General features: G+C 45.4%; 1 protein-coding gene across 1 annotated transcript; it reads right to left on the bottom strand.

The window, feature by feature from the left end:
* Window positions 1–988: 988 nt before the first annotated feature.
* LOC308587091 (axonemal dynein light chain domain-containing protein 1-like) lies at window positions 989–21,938 on the bottom strand. The gene is made up of 10 exons (XM_081194503.1): window positions 21,854–21,938; window positions 20,654–20,747; window positions 19,677–19,885; window positions 17,688–17,784; window positions 11,357–11,467; window positions 11,087–11,248; window positions 9,244–9,381; window positions 4,827–4,918; window positions 3,542–3,690; window positions 989–1,219 (listed from the first exon to the last, which is right to left on the bottom strand). Exons 3-10 carry the CDS (start codon window positions 19,850–19,852, stop codon window positions 1,131–1,133), a joined length of 1,014 nt encoding a protein of 337 aa, XP_081050629.1. The 5' UTR covers window positions 19,853–19,885; window positions 20,654–20,747; window positions 21,854–21,938; the 3' UTR covers window positions 989–1,130.
* Between the last annotated feature and the right edge of the window lie 1,774 nt (window positions 21,939–23,712).

Genomic DNA, 23,712 nt, shown 5'->3' with positions numbered 1-23,712 from the left:
GCTGGGCTTGTTCATTCACCTTGTGCTATGCTTGGGAGACATTTGGAAGTGCTTCCAAGTCTCCTACCTTACATAAACAAAGAGAACTACAGTGGTACCTCTGGATGCGAACGGGACCCATTCTGGAGACCCGTTCACATCCTGAAGCGAATGCAACCCACGTGTGCACAGGTCGTGATTCGCTGCTTCCGCACATGCGCACGACGTTATTTTGAGCGTCTGCGCATGCGCGAGCGGTGAAACCCGGAAGTAACGCTTTCCGTTACTTATGGGTCGCCACAGAGCACAACCCAAAAATATTCATCCCAAAGCATATTTAACCCAAGGTATGACTGTACTAGAGAACTTGAGGGAAGGGAATCATGCCAAGTTAGTAAAGGTAAAGGGACCCCTGACCGTTAGGTCCAGTCGCGGACGACTCTGGGGTTGCAGCACTCATCTTGCTTTATTGGCCGAGGGAGCCGGCATACAGCTTCCGGGTCATGTGGCCAGCATGACTAAGCCGCTTCTGGTGAACCAAAGCAGCACACGGAAACACTGTTTACCTTCCCGCTGGAGCGGTACCTATTTACCTACTTGCACTTTGATGTGCTTTTGAACTGCTAGGTTGGCAGGAGCTGGGACCGAGCAACAGGAGCTCACCCCGTCGCAGGGATTCAAACCGCCGACCTTCTGATGGGCAAGCCCTAGGCTCAGTGGTTTAACCCACAGCGCCACCCAAGTCCCATGCCAAGTAATTACCGGATACTAAACCCTCTGGTCCAAGATACTCCCAATGCATCTACTAGTGAAAAACTCCTAAGACGGATCGAGTGTTCTTTTTTTTTTTGGGGGGGGGAGTTCAAACAAAACCCCCAAATATTTCCTATTGAGTTATTCTTCAATTCAACCTGTATAGGTAAACACAGTGAAATATCAGGGCAACTCCAACCTAGACCTTGAATATGTTCTATATAAATAACAGAAACTGAGAATCAATCCCACTTGGTTGAGTTAACTCCTTTCCATGTACTGAACCAGTTTAACAGAGCTGGGAGAATTCCAAGTAGCCACTAATGCACAACCCTCCATCTGTGTCCAGTGCCAGCTACAAGCAGGAGCCAAAGGCCTTCTGGAGGTCACCCTCTTCTTCAGCGTTTGGGCTTGGGGAATTTCTTCGTTCGTGGCTTAGGAGTGCTGGGCTGTGAAGGTGATTCAGTTTGCTCCTTAACGACAACTTCTGCAACGACAGATGCACAGCAAGAAGCACTTACACACTTACATTGTCAATATGAGAACTAGTAGCTCAGAGAAACCTCATACTCTACTGTGCGACAAGTCCAGGTTTCAGCCCAAGCATAGCCTTGAGGGAATCAAGACCAAACCCAGCTGCCCAAAGAATGGTTATGAACAGCATATGCATCCACAAACCCATGTTTGTCATGTTCACACTTCATAAGTATACCTGTTCTCAGTGAGAACCTCATCCATAATGGGAATATTCCAACAGAGCATTATGTGATCAACCCCACTTATTTCAACGATCTAAGACACACCGATCTCTGACATGTACACAGTACTTTGTTCAAAGTAAATCAACAATCCTGATACGACCAGTATCACGCTGCAGACGAGCAGCTTAGGCTGATAAAAGCTTGCTCAGACCACCAATTGGGTTAGGTAAGAGTTCAACTAGGGACTTCCCTGCTCACATTCTTAGCCAGTGCAATGCAGTTTGCTTCTTCAGCTCCCTGGGTTGGTTCATAACATGCATCTTCATTACTTCATGATTGCAGCATCAAATGAATTATGACCTGTGAATTATGACATTATTAAGCAATGAAGAACTTTCCTTTCACCCCACAACACACTGCTTTTCAACAGAAACATCACCTATTCAGGCCAGAGCTACACATGTAGCAGATTGAGTATGCATAATGGGTTGTGCCACTTCAGCAATGCAGATGGAAGAATTGTCTTCTTCTTCTTTGGTGATCACTCGTAGCTGAGTGAGATTGTCTTCCATGAACACGGTCTCAACAGTGAGTCCGTAAATGACTGTGGAGGCCAATTCTGGATCCACACGTCCTTCCACAGTGGGGTCATTGGTTTCTGGGCGGGAGTTGATCACGGTGTGGATTTGCCAAGCGTGCCTTCCTCTTAGCACGTTTCTCCCTTGCGTCCTGAGTTCGAGTGTCTTCAAAGCCCATGACACCTTTGGTAAAGGCTGTTCTCCAATTGGAGCGCTCACAGGCAAGTGTTTCCCAATTGTTAGTGTTTATAATACATTTTTAAAGCTTTGCTTTGAGACAGTCTTTAAACCTCTTTTGTTGACCACCAGCATTACGCTTCCTATTTTTAAGTTTGGAATAGGTTTCTGAAAGTGGAAACCTAACACACCAGGGAGAAAAGTTCTAGATTAGTCCATTCCCTGCTGTGCTAACATTCTACTTACAGGATACACTTTATAATAAAGAACAACCAAAAATGTGATTTTCCTGGCTGCTGTCTGCAGTGGCACAGTCCAGTCTACTACCTCACCCTCCTGGGCAGACCAGGTGACAGCTGCCAGTCATCAAGAACAGATAAATCAAGAACAGATAAATCAAGCAACAGATACACAGGTGTGAATTAGGCCTCCGTTTGTTGCCCGTGTGGAAAGGATCCCCCTATCAGACTCCGGAGATGGACTGGGCAAGTCAGCTAATTCTCAAGTTACTATTTTTAAATGGAGAAATAAACAGCCTGCTGTTATTGAGGGGGCGGGAATGAAAAGACCTTCAATCAGCAAACCATCTCTCTCCCCAGCCTGCCTTAGGTACAGCCTATCATTTTGATTCTTGCAACCTTCAGGGAGTAGTAATGATGGGGAAGTGGCTACACATATTTACTTACTAAGAGCAGAAACAAAGGAACAGAAAAGCATCTGGGACAACTTCTGCAGTAACATTCCATTTCTGACTACGGGTGGAGAGGGGGGAAGATGGTGGGTTGTATCCAAAGTAGTGCCAAGCCAAGCATTCTGCCAGAGCCTGCCCTCTAGTTCCCCCCAACCTTCCAGAGCAGATTTGGGGATGTCAAGGGGAGGAGGAATCCCACTGCGCTAGCACAACGTATTTAGCACAACCTGTATCTGGGAATGTTCTCCGCTCTCCTCCAAAAGCACACTTCCTGTACATCTTTTCCCCATTGTGTGGTAGGCAGCATGGAAATATAATACACGTAGTCTGAAATGGCACAGCTCAGCAAGAGCTGCAGCACATGACTTCCCTATGCCTGTTTTGTCTATTTTGAGCCATTTCGCACATTAGGCAGCAGCAGCAGCACCAGCAGCATACTCAATTATACCACCCAAATGTATGCTTGAGATGCAAGTGCAGCCAATCCTGATTCTCCGACACATTTGTACCCTGAACACACGTGAGCCTGCAAACCAGTTTATCACATTCACATTTTATGTTTTCAAATGTACGCCTAAACGTGTGGTGCATGAAATTGCCCTTAAAATTCCAGAGCATTATTTTAGAGCCTGCAATTCCACCTTTCAAGTCTTGAGCCATACCTGCTTTGAGTTTTGTTTCTTTTGGTTCAGAGTCCTTCAGCTTTGGTTGCTCACCCTCCATGTTCTGGATTTTTGCCAGAGCTTCTTCCAAGTCCTCATGAAGGACTTCAGATTTTTCCTCAGCTTGCTGTGCTCGCTTTTCAGCCTCTCTGAAAGAAAGAATTCATAGCCCTGACCAGGCAAGAAACCAATAACACTACCGTATTTTTTGCTCTATAACACGCACGGGACCATAACACGCACGTAGTTTTTAGAGGAGGAAAACAAGAAAAAAAATATTCTAAACGAAATAGTGGATATATGATTTTTGTGGTTCATGCTGTGGCCACAGACATGTGATCTGACAGTGAGTTTGGAGTAGCCCAATGCAAAAATCCTGAGGATCCATGTGGATCCGTGCTTTGTAACTACGGAGGAGGGAAGGAAGGGGAACCATGGATCCTCTGCTCACGACTGCAGCAGATCCCCCCCGCCACCCGCAGGCATTCGCTCCGTAACACGCACAGACATTTCCCCTTACTTTCTAGGAGGAAAAAGTGAGTGTTATGGTGCAAAAAATATGGTAATTTGATTTACTCTAGCTGGTTGCTTCCTACTGTGAAAAATACATTTTCTCTTGCTTCTTCATTCCCCAAAATGTTCCTAACGGCCAATATTACTGCAACCTATGTAAGAATCCACACCTGATTAGTACATTTCAAGTCTCTAAAACCTACAGGAGAGGTTTTATTCCTAGCACTTCAAAACCACATAAGAACTCACATATCACTAAAGGTAAAGGTAAAGGACCCCTGACAGTTAAGTCCAGTCGCGGACGACTCTGGGGTTGTGGCGCTCACCTTGCTTTACTGGCCAAGGGAGCCGACGTTTGTCTGCTGACAGTTTTTCTGGGTAATGTGGCCAGCATGACTAAGCCGCTTCTGGCGAAACCAGAGCAGCGCATGGAAACACTGTCTACCTTCCTGCAGGAGCGGTACCTATTTATCTACTTGGACTTTTGGGTGTGCTTTCAAACTGCTAGGTTGGCAGGAGCTGGGTCCGAGCAATGGGAGCTCACCCCATCACGGGGATTCGAACCGTCGACCTTCCGATTGGCAAGCCCAAGAGGCTCAGTGGTTTAGACCACAGCGCCACCTGCGTCCTATTTTTGTTTAAAAATGGAATGTGTTGTGGCAGAATAGACACCTGCAATCACATAGGCCACCTGTTCAAGATACCCTGTAGTCTCTAGTCTGCACAAGAATGCACACATCCATCCATCTTTTCCCTGTGGTTCTATACTCACACAAGTCGCTCTTCCAGAATTTCCAGTGACGCCAGCAACTCAAATTCCTTCTTTGAGGCCTTTGTGGTCCACTGGCTGGCATGCAACTCCCTCTGGAATAAGAAGAGTAAGTAACTTATAGGAAATGAAAGGAAATAAATCAACAGGCTACTTTCTGTCTCAGAACTGGCATACTGAAGTCCCTGGCTCAAATCCTGCCTCAGCTATGAGCACACTAGGTAGCCTTAGGCAAGTGATGCTCACTCATCCCTTACATCTTCAGAATGGGGATAAAGATAATTCTGGCCTACCTTACAGGGTCATTGCACTGTTTTATTTACAGAGGCACAGAGTTGGAAGTTGCCATTACTCTGCCTCTGAGAAGAAAAGGTTTATACAGGGCACAATTGCCTGAGAATATCTCCTGTAAAAACCCCATAACGGTTTCCATGCACCACTGCCGTTGTTTTCAATGGGGCCAGTGCAGGAGAACTTCCCAGATCTGTTTCCTGCTGTAATAGTGTGTTGTAGTGGCCATAGAGTTGGACTAGGACCTGGGAGTGTTAGGATATAGTTCCGTTCCACCTTAAATGGTCAGGCATGATTGTTGTGTATCACATGCCTGTTTCGTTCCAGCTCTCACTGGGAACTTCCGTTTTATATATACCGTATTTTTCGCTCCATAGGACGCACTTTTTCCCTCCTAAAAAGTAAGGGAAAAAGTCTGTGCGTCTTATGGAGCGAATGTGTGTTCCCTGGAGCCAAATCGCTGTTGTCCTGTGCTCCTGGGCTGCTCTTTGGGGGTGGGGGGAGGAGCCACGGTGCTCTGCCGGCAGCCTCTGCTTTCCCCGAAGTCCCGACAAGGTTTGCAAGCAGCGGGAAGGCTGTGCGCTCCCGGGCTGCTCTTTGGGGGTGGGGGGAGGAGCCACGCGGCTCTACCGGCAGCCTCTGCTTTCCCCTGAAGTCCCGACAAGGTTTGCAAGGTTTGCAAGCAGAGGGAAGGCTGTGTGCTGCTGGGGTGCTTTTTGGGGGTGGGGGGAGGAGCCACACTGCTCTGCCTACAGCCTTTGCTTTCCCCTGAAGTCCCGACAAGGTTTGCAAGGTTTGCAAGCAGAGGGAAGGCTGTGTGCTGCTGGGGTGCTTTTTGGGGGTGGGGGGAGGAGCCACACTGCTCTGCCTACAGCCTTTGCTTTCACCTGAAGTCCCGACAAGGTTTGCAAGCAGAGGGAAGATTGTGTGCTGCTGGGGTGCTTTTGGGGGGTGGGGGTGGGGAGCTACACTGCTCTGCCTACAGACTTTGCTTTCCCCTGAAGTCCGGACAAGGTTTGCAAGCAGAGGGAAGGCTGTGTGCTCCTGGGGTGGAGGGTGGGGGTGGGGAGCAGCAAATTGCTGTCTCTCAGTGCCTCCTAATTCAACTGCAAAGGATTGCCTAACTGGATTCTGAGCTCCATTTGAAGTTTAAAAATAGTAAGTTTGGGGATTTCTTCAAGTAGCAGTTTTGGGGAAATAGTCATAAATACATGCAAAGCATCTCTACAAACCAGTAATAGTAATTTCAGCTAAAACTGAGCAGGTATCTGGCTCAGGAACAGTTTAAACTGCACAGCTATAACCAGACATCCTGTGTGTGTGGACCATGTTCCTAGTAGCTAATCTTTACTGCTGAAAAGAGGCTCTGATATTCCACTCCAACTCTATAATTCATTATACAAATTCTTACAAGTACAGTCCACCTATACTAAACCAAAAACATTGTGTTCTCTTGGTATTGAATGGAAGCTATTTATCTGCCCTCTTTTCCTCCTCTGTTCTTTGCTCAGTCCCTCCATTTTGAATCTTCCTTTCAAAACAACCATGCCTGTTTTGAGAAAACTTCAGAGATTTAGGAACTGGAGCACAATCATTTGATCTTTAGCTTCACAGTATTTTAATATTCTTTTGGAAGCCGCCCAGAGTGGCTGGGGAGGCCCAGCCAGATGGGCGGGGTATAAATAATAAATTATTATTATTATTATTATTATTATTATTATTATTATTATTATTATTATTATTATCATCATCATCATCATCATCATCATCATCATCATCATCTTTTTGCTGTTCCTCCATACTCCAAGCACTTCACATTTGCACAGCCCTGGTTTCTCTCCCTGACTATTAATATTCTTGATTAATAACAGTAAAATGCTCAAATTTTAGTTTTTGTGACTGCTGCCAATACTGACTTCCCAGTGATAATGAAAACAGTTACATTATAATGGAATGTGTCCTTTTTCCATTCTCATCATTATATACCATGGCTCGCTTTAAAGCAGCAAAGTGGACAGGAGCCACACACTTTGCTGTTTTAAATAGTTTAGTACAAAATTTGAGTCAGATTTTTTTTCTTGTTTTCCTGCTCTAAAAACTTGGTGCGTCTTTTGGTCAGGAGCGTCCTATGGAGCGAAAAATACGGTAGCTTTTGTTCCGGCTGTTTTCCTGGACACGGAGGCAAGCAGTCATGTTTTTCCTTTGTTCTGATCTACGTTGAATAAAGCTGTAAATATGCTCTCCTGTCTGCATCTTCCGTTGTGGAGGCTTTGCTGAAAGGGTGTGCACGGGTCTTGGAATGTCTCTGAGGCTCGTGTTGCTAATTAACTGATGCTGTTCCACGGGAGACCGGGGATCGTCCGGAGACGACTGGGGGCCTGCCTGATGCCTTCGTCTCCCTGGCAGTATCCCAACAGGGAGTCCAGAGTTCAAATCCCCACTCGGCCATGAAGTTCACTGGGTGCCTTTGGGCCAGTCACTGCCTCTCTCAGCCTAATCTGTCTCATAGGAGTTTCGTGGGGATTAAATGAGGAGGGGGAGAACCATCTATGCCACCTTGAGCGCCTTGGAGAAAAATGGTGGGATATACTGGTCTACTGCCATTAGTATCGCAAGATTGTCATGGGAGCACTTGGACTAAAATTGTCCTTACATCCTTTGTGATGGAGAATTGTGAAAGCCTTTGAATGCGGAATTTTGAAAGGACTCTAACTATTCTCTCTTTGCTTCCTTGTGAGTATGTACGTTAGTGAGACTTTGCAATGTTCTTATTTTTCTTGCCTGTAATTCACTAAAGAAGTGCCTGCTATTTTAGCATGTTTTCTTATGTTCTTTTAAAATAATTTTTAAAGAAAGAAACTGTTTTTGGTTTGTGTGCCTTTCCGGGGGAATAGCTAATTCCTAGCCTTACGCTTGGTTACGCTCTACCGTAGAATTTCTGTCTGCAAGTCTGTGGATACAGCTTGTGGAGGGGGAATAACCAGCAATAACGGGGCACAGCCTTCTCCCTGGGTTGTGGCTCTGGGTTCCCCGGGACAAAGGGAGTGGTGGCAGCCTTACCGGTGTTATTTTGTCCTGTTCTGTAAAAAGTAAACACGCCTGCCAGCCCTGCTCAAGAAACCTGGTCTGGCCGGTGAGCAAAGTCAAGTGAGGGAGGAGCGAGTGGCTGGAGGCGAAAGTTTACCACATGTTTAGGGAAGCTTTTAATGTTTGATGTATCACAGTATTTTAATATTCTTTTGGAAGCTGCCCAGAGTGGCTGGGGAAACCCAGCCAGATAGGCGGGGTATAAATAAATTATTATTATTATTATTATTATTATTATTATTATTATTATTATTATTATTATTATTATTATTATTATTATTGTCAACCGAAAGCTCTACTTTTCTGGTTTATCACCACAACAGTTATTAACATCTGGCTTCAGTAAAGCAGATAATTTAATTAGACAGTGCCTATATGACACTGAGCGACAGAATAATCTGGCCAAAATAAGGAAATTTTGTCCATGGTATGATTATTTTCCACCTAGACACTTTGGCACCCGATTTGCAAAATGTAACAATTTCAAAATACAGACACGCTTTCACTTTCGCATGATTGAATATACTGCCTTCGACTGTACTTGAGGGTTGATTTCAAAAAATTCTGCTGGAAAAACGGTTATGTCCCTGTGGAGATGGCAGTATTGAGTCAGTGGCTAGTGTGCTTCTGGCTTGCACTCTTTATAAAGATTTGAGGAGTGAGGTTATTACCCCTCTATTACTGTCCGTGCCAGGTCACTCAACCGTTCCTACTGCATCCTTGCTTTTAGCAGATCAAGATGATCAGGTGACAGCAAAAACTGCAGGGTTTTTAGTGGGGATAATTAGAATAAGATCTATTATTTGATTATTGATGTAAACCCCCAAATGTATTTTCTATAGTTAAGTTTTTACCTCTACCTTCATTTTATTTGGTTTTATTGCTATGGCTAGTGGCTGATGCAAATAACGATTCTTCTGCTGCAAGGTGGGATATAAATAACTAACACTGAGAACCTGTCCTCTAAAGCAGCTGCCACACCTTGTTCCAAATAGACACACCTCTTCGGAGAAGATCTATCTATTTATACGCACATACATACCCGTGACACTGTGATTTCTTGCACTTGCATGGTTTTGACATACACATTAGAATCATCTCCAATGTATCTGACTGGGTAAGTGACCGCAAGACTCCCAGCCTGCTCACCAGTGCTGGTGCTGGGCATGGGCGGCTGTTCCTGCAAGGACAAAGAGAAGGAGCAAGGGGAAGGACTACACAATGCAATGTTTGTTTCCTCATCATCAAGGAAACTGCACGCAGAAGAGACTCAGATGGTGTATGGAAGGATCATGATGATCAACGCCAGTCCTCCCCCCCCGGGGGTACTCAACAGTATGCAGTACCGGCGCCTTTTTAATGGATATGTTAAAAGTGTGGCACTTAACTGTAACAACTTCGTGGTGAGTGCCGGCACCATTTTTTCTAGAAAAAAAGCTCTGATCAACACAATCTTCAATTATTTTCATATTCCACATAAGGCTACGCTGTCAATTGTGGTTCAGGAGCTCCTGGAGTCAATGTTCACAGCAGTGGCGGAGGAACCCTCTCTGGCACCAGGGGCACGGCAGCCTGTACGAAGTGCGCATGTGCGGCATCCTGTATGGACTGCGCATGTGCGGTGACCGTATGGGATGCCACACATGCACAGTCTGTACGGGCTGCCACTTGCACGCAGCATCCATATGGGCTGCTGCTTGCACGGCGACCATACAGGCTGCCGTACGGAGTAGGCCGTACGGCGCGGCATACGGACACCCGTACAGATGGCGTGTGAGAGTGGCAGCCCGTATGGACACCACGCGAGCGGCGCCCATATGGACTGCATGCGCCCTTGGCCGCTCTACAGCTGGGGGGAGGCAGGGGCCATCTTGTCACCCGCCCCTTCCGGCTCCCCCCTCCTATGCCCCAGGTTCACAGACCATGCATGAATTCTGGGTCTGATTCTCTGCTGCTGGAGAATCGGAAGCGTATATACTCTTGGCTTATCCACTTTCCATATTTAAACATGCTCAACCACCCTTGAAAAGAGAATCCTCAGCACTTCATCAAACTACAGTTCCCAGGATGCTTTGAGAGAAAGCTAAGTGGTATACAACTTTGTAGCATAAAGTTTCTGACTCAAGTAGACACTTTATGACCAACAGCTGGAGAAAGGGGGTGCCTTTCCTTTGCGAGGCTTGCTTTTGCTGCATTGCCCACAGTCCTGCTTATGTTCTGCACCAGAAGAAACCAGAATCCAGAATCTGTAGCAAGGAATTCTCAGTTCAGTCACCAGTATTTACTGGCATCAAATTCCAATTCCTCAGATTTTTCAAAGCTTTTGCAATTTTTCAGGAAGTGATCAAAGAGGGAGCTGTTGGATGTATGATCAGAACAGCAAGGAATTTAAGTCACAGAAGGGGAGAACGCAAAGCATTAAATGGGCAGTTCATACATATCCAGCAATGTGATGCAGCCAACGAATACCCCATTGCTCCTGTTAATATGTAAAGGAAGCTTATCACGCGGGACGTAGTTGTAAGAAAAACAGCCACGTTGACAGCCCCATCCATGCAATCTGCTTCCTCCACACTACCAATCCAGGGGCCCAGCAGTGATGCCACTCCTGACACCATTAACAACTTCTGTGTGGCCAACTGGAAGTAGCTTCTCTATATTATGACTTTTCCAGGTAGCATCCACAATATGTCTCCAATCTCTTCTCCATAGTCATGAGGGATAGATATATATTTCTTCTGTTTGTAAACTGCAGGCTTCCCTTTTCATGATGTCAAAACTTCCACCAGATAGCAATAAACACATGGCCATGAGCCCCAGCGAAAAAGAAAGAAGCCCTGAAAGAAGAGGGACAGCTTTCTACATTTCCTAATGGAGATGCTCACCTCTGCTTCTAACACTTGCTTCTGTTCTGCTGCCTCCTGATCTTTTAGAACATCCACAGCTTCTTTGTCTTTTTTCTCTTCCTCCACAGGTACCTCGGTGGTGGTGGAGCTCTCCACTCTCTGCTCCGGACAAGGAGGCAGCTGTCGTTTCAGCTGAAGCACCTGCAAAAAGGCTGCTAGTGAAATTCTCTTTCTGAGATATCGCCCTGCGCCAGAAGAGAGCCCTGCGCCGCCACCACCAGTCACACCAAAGGTTATTTCTGCCAGTACCTCTAACCCAAACAGGCCAACCAGGTCTTCTTGGCTGATTAAAGTGGTGGGAGTGGTCTTCATTCCAGACAGGAGGAGGTTGCAGGTTTCAATCCAATCCAAGCACTCTGTCTGGAAAAAGAGAGAGCGAAAGAAGCAACCAATCACCAAAAGGGAAATGCAGTGGTATCTCAGGTTACAGACGCTTCAGGTTACAGACTCCACTAACCCAGAAATAGTACCTCGGGCTAAGAACTTTGCTTCAGGATGAGAACAGAAATTGTGCGGTGGGGGCGGGAGGCCCCATTAGCTAAAGTGGTACCTCAGGTTAAGAAGAGTTTCAGCTTAAGAACGGATCTCCAGAACGAATTAAGTTCTTAACCCGAGGTACCACTGTAAAAACAATTGCCCTGTGGTGCTCTTCCAGAGGGCTCAAACAGAGTTGCTCAAACAGAGTTGCTTATGCTGAACTACGCTTAGAGGAATCGCTTCCAAACATCTTAAGTTGTACAATGTTTTGCTTAGCATATGGCTCTCCATTTCAGCTTCCCAACCCAAAGGGGCAGTAGGTGGAGCTGGACTTTGTAGGGGGACAAGGATTTTTGAGAGGTCCACCATTAATCCCAGCCATTATCTTCCCTGCAAATGCATACTGTGACCTGTCATTCACGCCTGTACTATCATCGATAGGTCCATGTATTTGCTGCCCAGGGAGTAACAGCCTTTGGGTTGGAAAACCCTTGCCCTAATTGCAGATTGTTGGGATACTGCCAGGGAGACAAAGGCCATGCCCCCACGGCGTCATGCGTCCGATCCATCGATCTCTTGTAGAAACGCAGTATCAGTCAATTAGCGACACGAGCCTCAGAAATAGCTTGCCACATTCCAGAGCTCGTGCACGCTCTATCAGCAGAGTTCGCACAACGAAAAATGCACTCAGGAGAGCATATTTACAACTTTATTCAGCGTTGGTCAGAACAAAGAAAACATGACTGCCTGCTTCGATGTCCAGACGCAGAGAGAAAAACAACAGCTACCATATTTTTTGCACCATAACACTCACTTTTTTCCTCCTAAAAAGTAAGAGGAAATGTCTGTGCGTGTTATGGAGGGAATGCCTACGGGTGGCATTCCTACGGATTTTCCTCCTCTAAAAACTATGGGCGTGTTATGGTCGGGTGCGTGTTATAGAGCGAAAAATACGGTATATAACAAAACATAAACTTCCTGTGAACAGGAAATACGCAGGCTGTGACACAACAACCTGCTCCCTTTTAAGGTGGAATGGAAATAGTTGCTTGTGTTTGTGTAACACCCACCAATGAAAAACACTATTTTTTACATTCTCAGTGGTACTGTTATCATAAATGGAGATTAAGAGGGATGACTATTAAAGGCCCGCTTAAACCTGAAGTCCCATTGGGCCAATGCCCTGCCCCTATCGCTATCACTATGCAACATCTCCTCCAGAGAGTCCCAGCATTCCAAAATCCCAATATCCCACCCAGGAATTCATTTTTTTTTTTAAATATTTTTATTGGGTTTTCACATTTTATATAAACACAAACGAACACACATAACACCAAAACAAACATAAAAAACAACAAACATGAATAGTTCCCGAAAATCTTATTTTCTAACCCTAGTCCTTGACTTCCCCCCACCCCCTCCCCTGCATCCCTGTTCCCAGATTTGTGTCAGCAAGTTGGCATTTCTTCCGTCTTAATATTATTCCTTTTATAAAAAAACAAAAATAAATTTTCCCTAAGTTGGACCCCAATTCTCTTCCCTCGATTTCTCATTTTTTCTTACATAATTTTCTTATTACTAAACCCCCTGGTCTTGAGTGTTGTTTAAATTTGAATACTTCCCTCCCTCCCATCCCCGCTTTGCGTCCTTTCCCAAGACATGTCCAAAATAACAGTTTTTAGCCTGGATTCCGCACATCCGAGGCTCTCAAATCTCTTTCAGTCCCTCTCCGCCAATTTTGTTGGTAGTCCTTTTTGTCTATCATCCAGTCTCGAAAGATTTCCTTAACCATCAATCCAATCAGTCCATAGTCTCTTCCCATATTTAAAGGCAACTGCTGAGGAATTTCCACAAGGCCTAAGTCTTGGTGATAGTCAAAATCAAAGTCTATGTGGAGGCCCCAATTGTACTTCTTTATTTCGAGTTCCTGAATTCCATAAAGTCCCAGGGCCTCCACTTTCGTCTTCTGTATCTTTCGTAGGCTTAAAGTAGATTTAATCCAATAGTCTCCTTGCTTGTGTTCTCCAGATGCCAGCTTCTGGTTAATATTTTCCCAGATAACTTGTTCTCTTTCTTGTTTAGTCTTCTCCTCTTCTTTGTTTATAGTTTCGAATTCAGCTGTGGGTTCTTTCTCACTCAGGCCCTCATTACATTCCGCAGAACTACTTGTTTCCAAATCCAAGGTCGTCAATTGTTTACTCATAGCTGTAGTCTGCTCCTGTAAGGTTCCCACCAGTGAAAACATCCTTTCGATTTCTCTCAGTATCTTTCCACCCACAGCCATTGTAATTCCACAGAATTCCCCCTAGAGGGAATCTGGTTACTGAGTAATCTTTTCTCCAACAATCCTCTGTCCTATTATTGTTTCTTTGTTTCCCAAAATTTTAGTTCAATTGTAACTCCTTTTAATCCGGAGAGGTCTTAAACAGCGATTTTTTTCACTATTAATAGTCCATTTGACAGCTTTTGACAGCTGTCAAATTCTGCTCCTCTATACAGGCTCCAAAGCAGGTCGCTCCCGGGCCCGGGAGGGAGGGTTGTTTGCCACAAAACAAAGACTCTTCCAACACTCCACTCTCCTGTTCAAATTTACCTTTCTAAATCTTGGAAGTTACTGTCTTTTTAAAACTCACCCTTTACAGGGTAGGCACTCCAGCTTAGCTCTTATTTCGTTGCTCTGGATCGTCTGCAAGGGGGGGTGTGGGGACTTCCTTTTGGCACACCCCCCGGTCGTCTCAAATTCAGAAGGTAAAAATTTTAAAGTTCAGTTCCAAATTACTCACGGGTTCTTTTTTCAGTCCGAATTTCAAGGAAGGAAGTCAGCGCTCTCCAGTTATGGCTCGCGGCTTCGCTCAGCGGCGGTAGCGGTCGACTCTCAGTGCCACGCCGTCCCCTGTATCCCCTCCGTAGCCTTTAAAAAGGCTCATTGCGAATCAGGGGGGGCGCTTAAGGCACCCGCCGAGTCTTCAGTCCGCAGGCTTCTGCGCCTGCGGTTTTTAAGGGTCCCCGTGTCGCCGGCACGGCAAAGACCCATCCACCGCTGAGCCGATTCCCTCCGGAGCTCGGAGGGAATCCGCCATTTCCCGATCGCGCCCACCCAGGAATTCAGTCTTTGTGAATTCTGACATGAACTGCACATCTATCAGACTGATTTGATTACTAGAACCTATTTCTTTGTTATATTTGTTTCCTGCCTTTCCACCAAATGAGGCTGGCTTTCACACAATAGAGTTCAATGTGACTTACCTCTGAGTAGACATAGTTAGGAGTCTAGCCTGTGCTCTTAAGACTCATTCCAACTTCCTTTTTGTTTGGAACCAGCTATTTCTCATATCACAGGGCTTATGAATTTGCTGCCCTGAACTCCTTTGGGAGGAAGGGCGGGATATAAATTCAATAAATAAATAATCCCATCTAGAACCCCCTTGCCTGAGAGCAAGCCTCATTGAACTCAATAGGACTTACTTCTGATAAGACAGGATTAGGCCTGCTCTGTTAGGCTTCTAAGGTCAATGTGGGCACACTTCAATTCCCATGCAGTAGTAGCAGCAGATTGTATAAACACACAATATTGCGCAAAAAAAGTTTGCACACTGCAGAAGACATGACTGGCAGGGATTAAAAGGCTTGGAGAAACTCCAGGTTATGGGAACTGTTTCATTAAGGAACAGTAGGTGCCTTGCGGAAGCGAAGTTGCAATTGCCTCACAGAGATTTACAGGGTAATCTGATGCATGTTTATACAAAAGCAAATTCCACTGGGTTCAAAGGAGGTTGCACGTGAGGAACGCAATCAAGTTTCTGTAATGTTATTACAGAATAACATTGGATTACTGCACTGCGCTCTACGTGGGGCTACCTTTGAAGGTGACCCGGAAACTACAACTAATCCAGAAGGCGGCAGCTAGACTGGTGCCTGGGAGCGGCCGCAGAGACCACATAACACCGGTTCTGAGAGATCTGCATTGGCTCCCAGTACGTTTCCGAGCACAATTCAAAGTGTTGGTGCTGACCTTTAAAGCCCTAAACGGCCTTGGTCCAGTATATCTGAAGGAGCATCTCCACCCCCATCGTTCTACCCGGACACTGAGGTCCAGCACCGAGGGCCTTCTGGCAGTTCCCTCACTGCGAGAAGCCAAGTTACAGGGAACCAGGCAGAGGGCCTTCTCGGTAGTGGCGCCTTCCCTGTGGAACACCCTCCCACCAGATGTCAAAGAGAACAACAACTACCAGGCTTTTAGAAGACATCTGAAGGCAGCCCTGTTTCGGGAAGCTTTTAATGTCTGATGTATTATAGTATTTTAATATTGTTTTGGAAGCCGCCCAGAGTGGCTGGGGAAGCCCAGCCAGATGGGCGGGGTATAAATAATAAATTATTATTATTCTTATTATTACGTAATGTTCACAGCTTTGGAAAAAACAAAGAGTGGTGTCAGTCAATGCTGCTTTCATTCACACGAAGTGAACCTGGTCCTGAAAATGAGAGAAGATGTGAAGAGCAACAATTTTTGCACCTGTTTCCGTTTCCATCGGAATCCTCCAACATCCCTAGTTGCAAAAGCGACATGGGCCAAAGATAGACATGATTGTCCCAACCCAACTTGAAACTTTCCAAACAACCCAGCCTCAGCCTACCTTCCCACTCAGCCTGAAGCGGCCCAGACCTTCCTGCATGCCTTCAAACAGCCCACACTTCTCTTTTCCAATCTATTTCTCAAAAATGGCTCACAGAAACATGAGACTCCTATCCTCCCTTGCTGACGGCTGCCATAATTGACACTACCACAAATTTTCAGCATTTTCTTCCTCCTGCCTAGGGAGGAACATGAAATATTGGGGGTACCTTCCATGCGCCGTCATGATTTCTGTGACACTACTGGGCTCAACTGCAGACTTTTTCTCCTCCTCTCCAACTAGGCACCCCCTTAACAGCACTGGCCCAGGCTGGATCCTGGAACTTCCTGAACAAGGGTCACCACAGCCCGGATCGGAAGTGTTAACAGAGTTCAAATTTCACAATGCGTAAGAAAAACCACTTAACTGAAAACTGGCTGGGCTTTAAAAAGTACGCACGGCATTGCCCGTGGGCAACTGTGAGCAAGCCATCTTTAAAAGTAGGCAAGAGGTACACAATGTACCAAGAAGTACAGAAATTTTGATGGCAGCTTGTTAGCCGCAAATGTAGAACCCTCTGGCTTTTGTGTGGCTGGAATGATGCCTACTCTGCAAAAGTTAAGAGTCACAAGAATCCCACTTGTCCTCTTTCGCCTGCGGCCCCATCCACCCCTGGCATGCGGACCCTGGAAAGCTGCTCACAAGAGAATGTGAAAAATGTTTCCCATTGCTTACATGCAGACATGGGGACCGCAGAACTATGCATGCAGGGAGCCAGGCCCAGAAGCAGCACTTGGGACAGTGGGGCCATGAGCTCGAGAAGACCCGTCAAAGCGGCTGATCCTCTCCTTTCTGTTTGCTTAGTGTTTCCTTTTTGGTCCAGTGCTCAGCAAAGAAGTGACAGGCTGAAGCTGCTGAGAGAGACAATGACATCTTTATTACCCCAGAATGCCTCGGGGTTCTGATGTCGTGCCCAGGGGTATTCCGGGACAATAAAAATGGTGGCGGCTGAAGCCACATTACACAGCAACTCTCTTCTCATCGCTGGACTGGCTGCCATCCGACATCCCCATCTGACCTAGAAAGCTCACCAAAGGCTGAGAATGAGGGACAGCTTTAAGCCCCACACTGAGAAGTGCCCAGCAGCTGAAGTCATCTCCATTGCTTCAGACAGCCTTTGTGCACTGTGCTGAGGCTTGAAGGCATTCCAGGGTAATAAATAAGGCAGTGCCGTGGACAAAATACTTAATTTTGAACAGCAGCTGATAAATTCACATCATCACCATCACCATAATCAATTCGGCAGCGGCAGGAAGAGCAACAAAGACCATCTCAGGGTTTGAAATATTGTGAAGGCTTTAGAACAAGTAGAGTGACCCAATCGAGGAACTATTTCACTTATTCAATGACCAACTTCAAAACCAAAAACAGTAGGATGGATTTGGACAGTGATGCACAAATGGCAAGAGACCACATTTGGTCTCGCTTACCTTGATCCTCTCTAACTGTTGCAATTCATGTTCTGCATCTGGTTGAAGAGTTACCATCTTCTGGCGTGTTATCGTCGCTACCATCTCCTTGCAACAGCTGAGGAAATACATGTCAGCAATAGGTTACGGCACAGCAATGCCACTTTAATATGAGAAAGCCAGTTTCGTCACGTTCCTTCTGTCATGAGGACCATTTACATTTGAAGTTTACAAATGAGAAAAGTGGGGCAACTAACTGTAGGCAAGGGTGGGGGGAAACTACTATTTGAAAGCCAGGAATTACTTGTTTCAAATCTTATCTCTGTGAATTCTCTAGGAAGCCCTGAAAAATGTCAACCCATTATCTCAGCCTCCCTCCCCATTCTGCCTTCTGAAATATGAGAATGAGAACACTAATCCTAACTAACAGCATTGATCAGGATTACTGAGAGAATGTATGCATGGAGCACTCTGTCTGAAATGCTCAGTGCCATTCTTATTGACATCATTATATGCTCAGTATAATTATAATTATAATTATAATTATAATTATAATTATAATTATAATTATAATTATAGTGATAATAATCATTTCATTGAGGACACAAAATCTTTCATTTTCTAAGCAAGCTTTTCTGATGAGCATTATTCTAGCAAATTAGACCTGAAGACATGCCAGGAACAACTTTACCTGCTTCCCTCTCTGCTGACTCATATCTAGAGAGATGGAATGGTGTCTGTTTGCTGCCTGCAATCCTGGTTTTGGCTTTGTTGCCTAGATTTCTGGGAGAGTCCCCAGAAGGCTTGCTTAATAACCCAGATGAATTTTAGTATTTATAGAATATTTTCAGAGTGTATGAAAAGCTTCACATACATTATCTTATGGCAATCCTTACAGCAACCAGATAGGTCAATATTATTGTGTCTAATAATCTTGCAAGGGAGGGCTGAGCTTGCCTAATGATACCCCGTTCATCACAACTGCAAGAGTCAAAACATCTCCTAGGCAACACCAGCACAATAATAATAATGATAATAATAATAATAATAATAATAATAATAATAATAATAATAGGTAAAGGTAAAGGGACCCCTGACCATTAGGTTCAGTCACGGACGACTCTGGGGTTGCGGCGCTCATCTCACTTTATTGGCCAAGGGAGCCGGCGTGCAGCTTCCAGGTCATGTGGCCAGCATGACTAAGCCACTTCTGGCAAACCAGAGCAGTGCACGGAAACGCCGTTTACCTTCCCACCGGAGCGGTACCCACTTATCTACTTGCACTTGATGTGCTTTTGAACTGCTAGGTTGGCAGGAGCAGGAACCGAGCAACGGGAGCTCACCTCGTCACGGGGATTCGAACCACCGACCTTCTGATCAGCAAGTCCAAGGCTCTGTGGTTTAACCCACAGCGCCACCCGCGTCCCTTTTAATAATAATAATAATAATAATAATAATAATAATAATAATAATAATAATTTATTTGTACCCCACCCATCTGGCTGCGTCTCCTCAGCCACTCTGGGCGGCTTCCAACAAAGATTAAAAATACATTAAAATGTCACACATTAATAACTTCCCTTCAGGTGTCTTCATAATGTCAGGTAGTCGTTTATCTCTTTGACATCTGATGGGAGGGCGTTCCACAGGGCGGGTGCCACTACCGAGAAGGCCCTCTGCCTGGTTCCCTGTAGAACCAGGTGGAACAGGTGGGGCTGAGGCACTAAAACAAACTGGGCCACAAAAACCTCCTTCAGTATTTGGCCATGTCATGATCTACATCTATACCACATATAAATAAAAATGCGCGTTCATCCTCCAGCAACCTTGTGAGGGAAACATTACTGTTCACTTACTGTGTGGGTAGCTGAGACAGAGATATCACTAGATGTGCCCTATCATGGTGCTCTCTGTCATTGCCACACAGCTTTTCCGTCATGGCATGGGCTTCCTTCCCGCCTGGTGGGGTGACTTTATGAAGCGGATGAGATTCAGTGGGATCAGCAATACCTGACTATGTAGCAGGAGAAGGTGCTCAGCTTTGCAGCCAGGCCTGTGGCTTCTCCTTCCAGCTTGAAAATGTTCAGCAGCTTCCTTTCCGCCTGCCTTGCCGCTTCTGCATCAGTCAAGGGGAGGGTATCACGAGAGATGTGGTCTGGAGCCATGTGGATGAGCAAGTTGACCATCCACTTGCTCAGAGCATTGTGGAAGTCGTTCAGCTGTAGGAAGTTTAGAGCAAGGTGGATTCAAGCTATACTATAAAGTCACAGCATGAACACTAGGGCTGAAATCCTAGGTCTGCTTGCACAGGAACAAGTCCCAGGGACTTACTTCTTTTCTCTGTACATCTGTACACATGTACAAGACAGACATCATATAGGAAGAAGAAAGGGGGAGCTTTTCAGATCCAAGACCTATCCTTAGCCTGCAACAAGACCCACTTTTTATGTTGTGGTTTTTTAAGCTTTGCTATAGAAATCTACATCTCTCCAATTCTGCATCAGTTGCAAATTGACCATTTCAACTGCTCTCAATACAGACACGCAGCAGAACTGCTGGCCTTCAAAAAAGGCTGCCTCTTCTCTCTCTGCCTGACTTACTTCTTTGGGATTGGCTGCTTCTAATCAAGACACACGCTCGGAAGAGTGATGCATGCAGAAACACAAGGAGGGCCTCCTCTGAGCACAGGTAATTACCACATTTTTCGCTCTATAACACGCACCCGACCTTAACACGCATGTAGTTTTTAGAGGAGGAAAATCCGTAGGCATGTCACCCGTAGGCATTCCCTCCATAACACGCACAGACATTTCCCCTTACTTTCTAGGAGGGAAAAAGTGAGTGTTATGGTGCAAAAAATACGGTATTACGTTACACATAAAAAGGCTTACATTTAGAGTGTTTTAAGAGTGAAGTTCGCCTTCCAGTTTAGTTTGAAACAAGTGTGCCTCTGCTGTTAGAAGTTGGAAAAACACCAGGACACCTACTTCATGGCTGAGCTGATCATTTTCTTTCTCGGAACCACTAGTGGTTGTCAGGATCCACTGCTGAATCTTCTTGAACACATCCTCAGGTACCAACCTTAAAGGAAACAATTCAGTCAACAACAACAACAACAACAACATCATAGCCAATTAGATCAGGACCAGATGCTACCTTAGACTCTTAACTTCCAAAATCATTATTAAAATGGGCTCAAAGAACCCCCAAATTCTGAGCTGAGAATAAAATTCCACACACTGGTCAAGCTGAAAGTATAATTTCCATTTCAAAGGATGCAACACTGATTTGGCAAGGCAATGGTTTCGCCAGTGCAAGCAAGTGTTTCTGCTTGCCCAACAGAACGATGCTGTTACACAAATCTACGGTGCAACCACAGTTGGAGTACAGTTTACAGTTCTGGTTGGCTCATCTTAAAAAGGAAAAGGATCAGAAAAAGGTGGGCAAAATGAGCAAAGGGATAGAATGACTGCCCTACGAAGAAAAGCTGCAGCCTTTGGAACCTTTTAGTTTAGAGTAGGCACCCCCAAACTCGGCCCTCCAGATGTTTTGGGACTACAACTCCCATCATCCCTAGCTAGCAGGACCAGTGGTCAGGGATGATGGGAACTGTAGTCCCAAAACTACTGGAGGGCCGAGTTTGGGGATGCCTGGTTTAGAGAAATGCCAAGTGAGAAGCAACATGATAGAAGTTTATAAAACGATGCGTGGCATCGAGAAAATGGAGAGAGGAAGTTTTTTCTCCCTCTCTCTCTCCTAACTTTAGAACTTGCGGCCATTCAATGAAACTGAACGTTGGAAGATTCGGGACAGGCAAAAGGAAGGACTTATTCACACAGTGCACAGACTATGGAACTTGCTCCCCAGGAGGCAGTGATGGAGGGCTATCAGTGGCTACCAGCCGTGAAGACTATGCTCTACCTCCAAGTTGGAGGCAGCCGTTCTTCCAAATACCAGTTGCCGGGAACCGCAGAACGGGAGAGGGGCCCTTGTGGTCATGCTCTGCTTGTTTCCCATGGGCATCTAGTTGGCCACTGTGAGAGCAGGAGGCTGTGCTAGGAGGGCGACTGGCCTGATCCAGCACGCTCTTCTTATGTTCTTATGAATCGTATCAGGAAAAGGTTCTTAATTTCCTTTGCCAGAGGTGCTCCAGAAAATCTTTTGGGGAAAACCCAGCTGTTTCTCACCGTTATCTCCGCAAATCCTTACACGGTACTGCTCACAGAGAAGAGTGGACTGCTTGTTGATTCTCTCCAGCATTTTCAACTCAACAGGCATCCTTCCCTTGGTCAGTCTAGGGATCCGACAAATGAACTTTAATATTCATTTATGGCCTTTGCAATGTAGTACCTATCAGCAATTAGGAGAGCACAAGAAATAGTTCAGAGAGAGCTTTCCAGTTTGAATTTAGGGAGAAGCAACTTGTCTATGAAGCAACTTGTGTGAATATATTCTCTGAGAAATACAGGCAGGTTTGGTGGATTCGCTGCCTGTTTGCTTCTAATAGGTTCTGCTTCTATAACTGTAAATAAACCAGGTATTTCAAAGATAGCTAAGGAGTAACCCTTGCACAAATTTCAGGATTGACAAGATAGATCAGCTGTATGTGAAATCAGTGTTAGCTCAGTGCTGATGGCAACCTGATGTTTAAATCAAGTACACATAGCGGCACCCTTAAAAAATTAACCTCCTTTTTTTTTAAGGAATCAGAGGAAGCTGAGCTGATAAAAAGACAGTTGGAAAATATATGTTAACAAAGCTATATTCGACGGATGAAAGTACATTATGTTTGACATGATTGAGAATCGTGGACTCAGGGACAAAGAATTATGAAGCGTTAAAATCGAGATGTGGAAAATATGGAAACAACGAGGAGAAGCAGGATGTGGAGATATGCTTCAGAGATCCAGACCATGGGGAGCTCTGAAAAATTAATACATATAATTTGGTCTTTTTTATTTTAGTTTTTTATTTTAATTGGACTACTATGATTGGATATATTAAATGGATGTTTTTTATTGGATAATCAATAAAAATGCTTTTAAAAAATAAAAAAATGATCTTTGACCATGTACTGCTCCAGTGAATGTGGAAGGCAGCACAGAGGCCCCCCAATAATAAAGGATCATTCCTTGAGACTCACAGAACATGATTCTGGAAGTAACTGAGCCAACCAGCCAAACCATTCTGAATACTCCTAGCCCTGTCCCTACTGGTTTCTTCGATTTGTTCCACTTCTAGGTCAATTTGGCTCACGCGTTCCCGAAACTCCTGTGTCAGCTCCTGCAGAGTGGAAAGATCAGTCGCATCCTGAAAGAATCACAAGAGAAAAATGGGATTGGGGGGTAGAGAAAGAATCCATAAGAAAAATAGATTTTAAAAAATCCATAAAGATCAAAATAATCATAAAAGCCTGCCTACAGCAGACATCTAAATTGCTAAGCAAATAATACTATGCATATTTCCACAGTAAGGTAAAGGGACCCCTGACCATTAGGTCCAGTCGTGGCCGACTCTGGGGTTGCAGCGCTCATCTTGCTTTATTGGCCGAGGGAGCCGGCGTACAGCTTCCGGGTCATGTGGCCAGCATGACTAAGCCGCTTCTGGCGAACCAGAGCAGCGCACGGAAATGCCGTTTACCTTCCCACCGGCGCGGTCCCTATTTATCTACTTGCACTTGGATGTGCTTTTGAACTGCTAGGTTGGCAGGAGCAGGGACCGAGCAACGGGAGCTCACCGCATCGCGGGGATTCGAATCACCAACCTTCTGATCAGCAAGTCCTAGGCTCTGTGGTTTAACCCACAGCGCCACCCGCATCCCTATTTCCACAGTACACACAGCTAAAATCTTACAAGTGCAACACCGACATTTAAACATGCTCCACTGGACATATTTAGACTGAGACATAGGCTTTTAAACATATGAAGCACTAGACACACTGCTGCCAGTCAACACTACCAGCTTTTTAGCCATTTTGCCAGCCTGGGCCCAACTAACACGGAGTGTCATAAAACTGTTCTAAATATACAGTCGTCCCCAGCTCCC

The sequence above is a fragment of the Podarcis bocagei genome, assembly GCF_964188305.1.
Source record: "Podarcis bocagei genome assembly, chromosome: 5".
NCBI lineage: Eukaryota > Metazoa > Chordata > Lepidosauria > Squamata > Lacertidae > Podarcis > Podarcis bocagei.
This window is presented reverse-complemented; position numbering and strand designations above follow the sequence as displayed.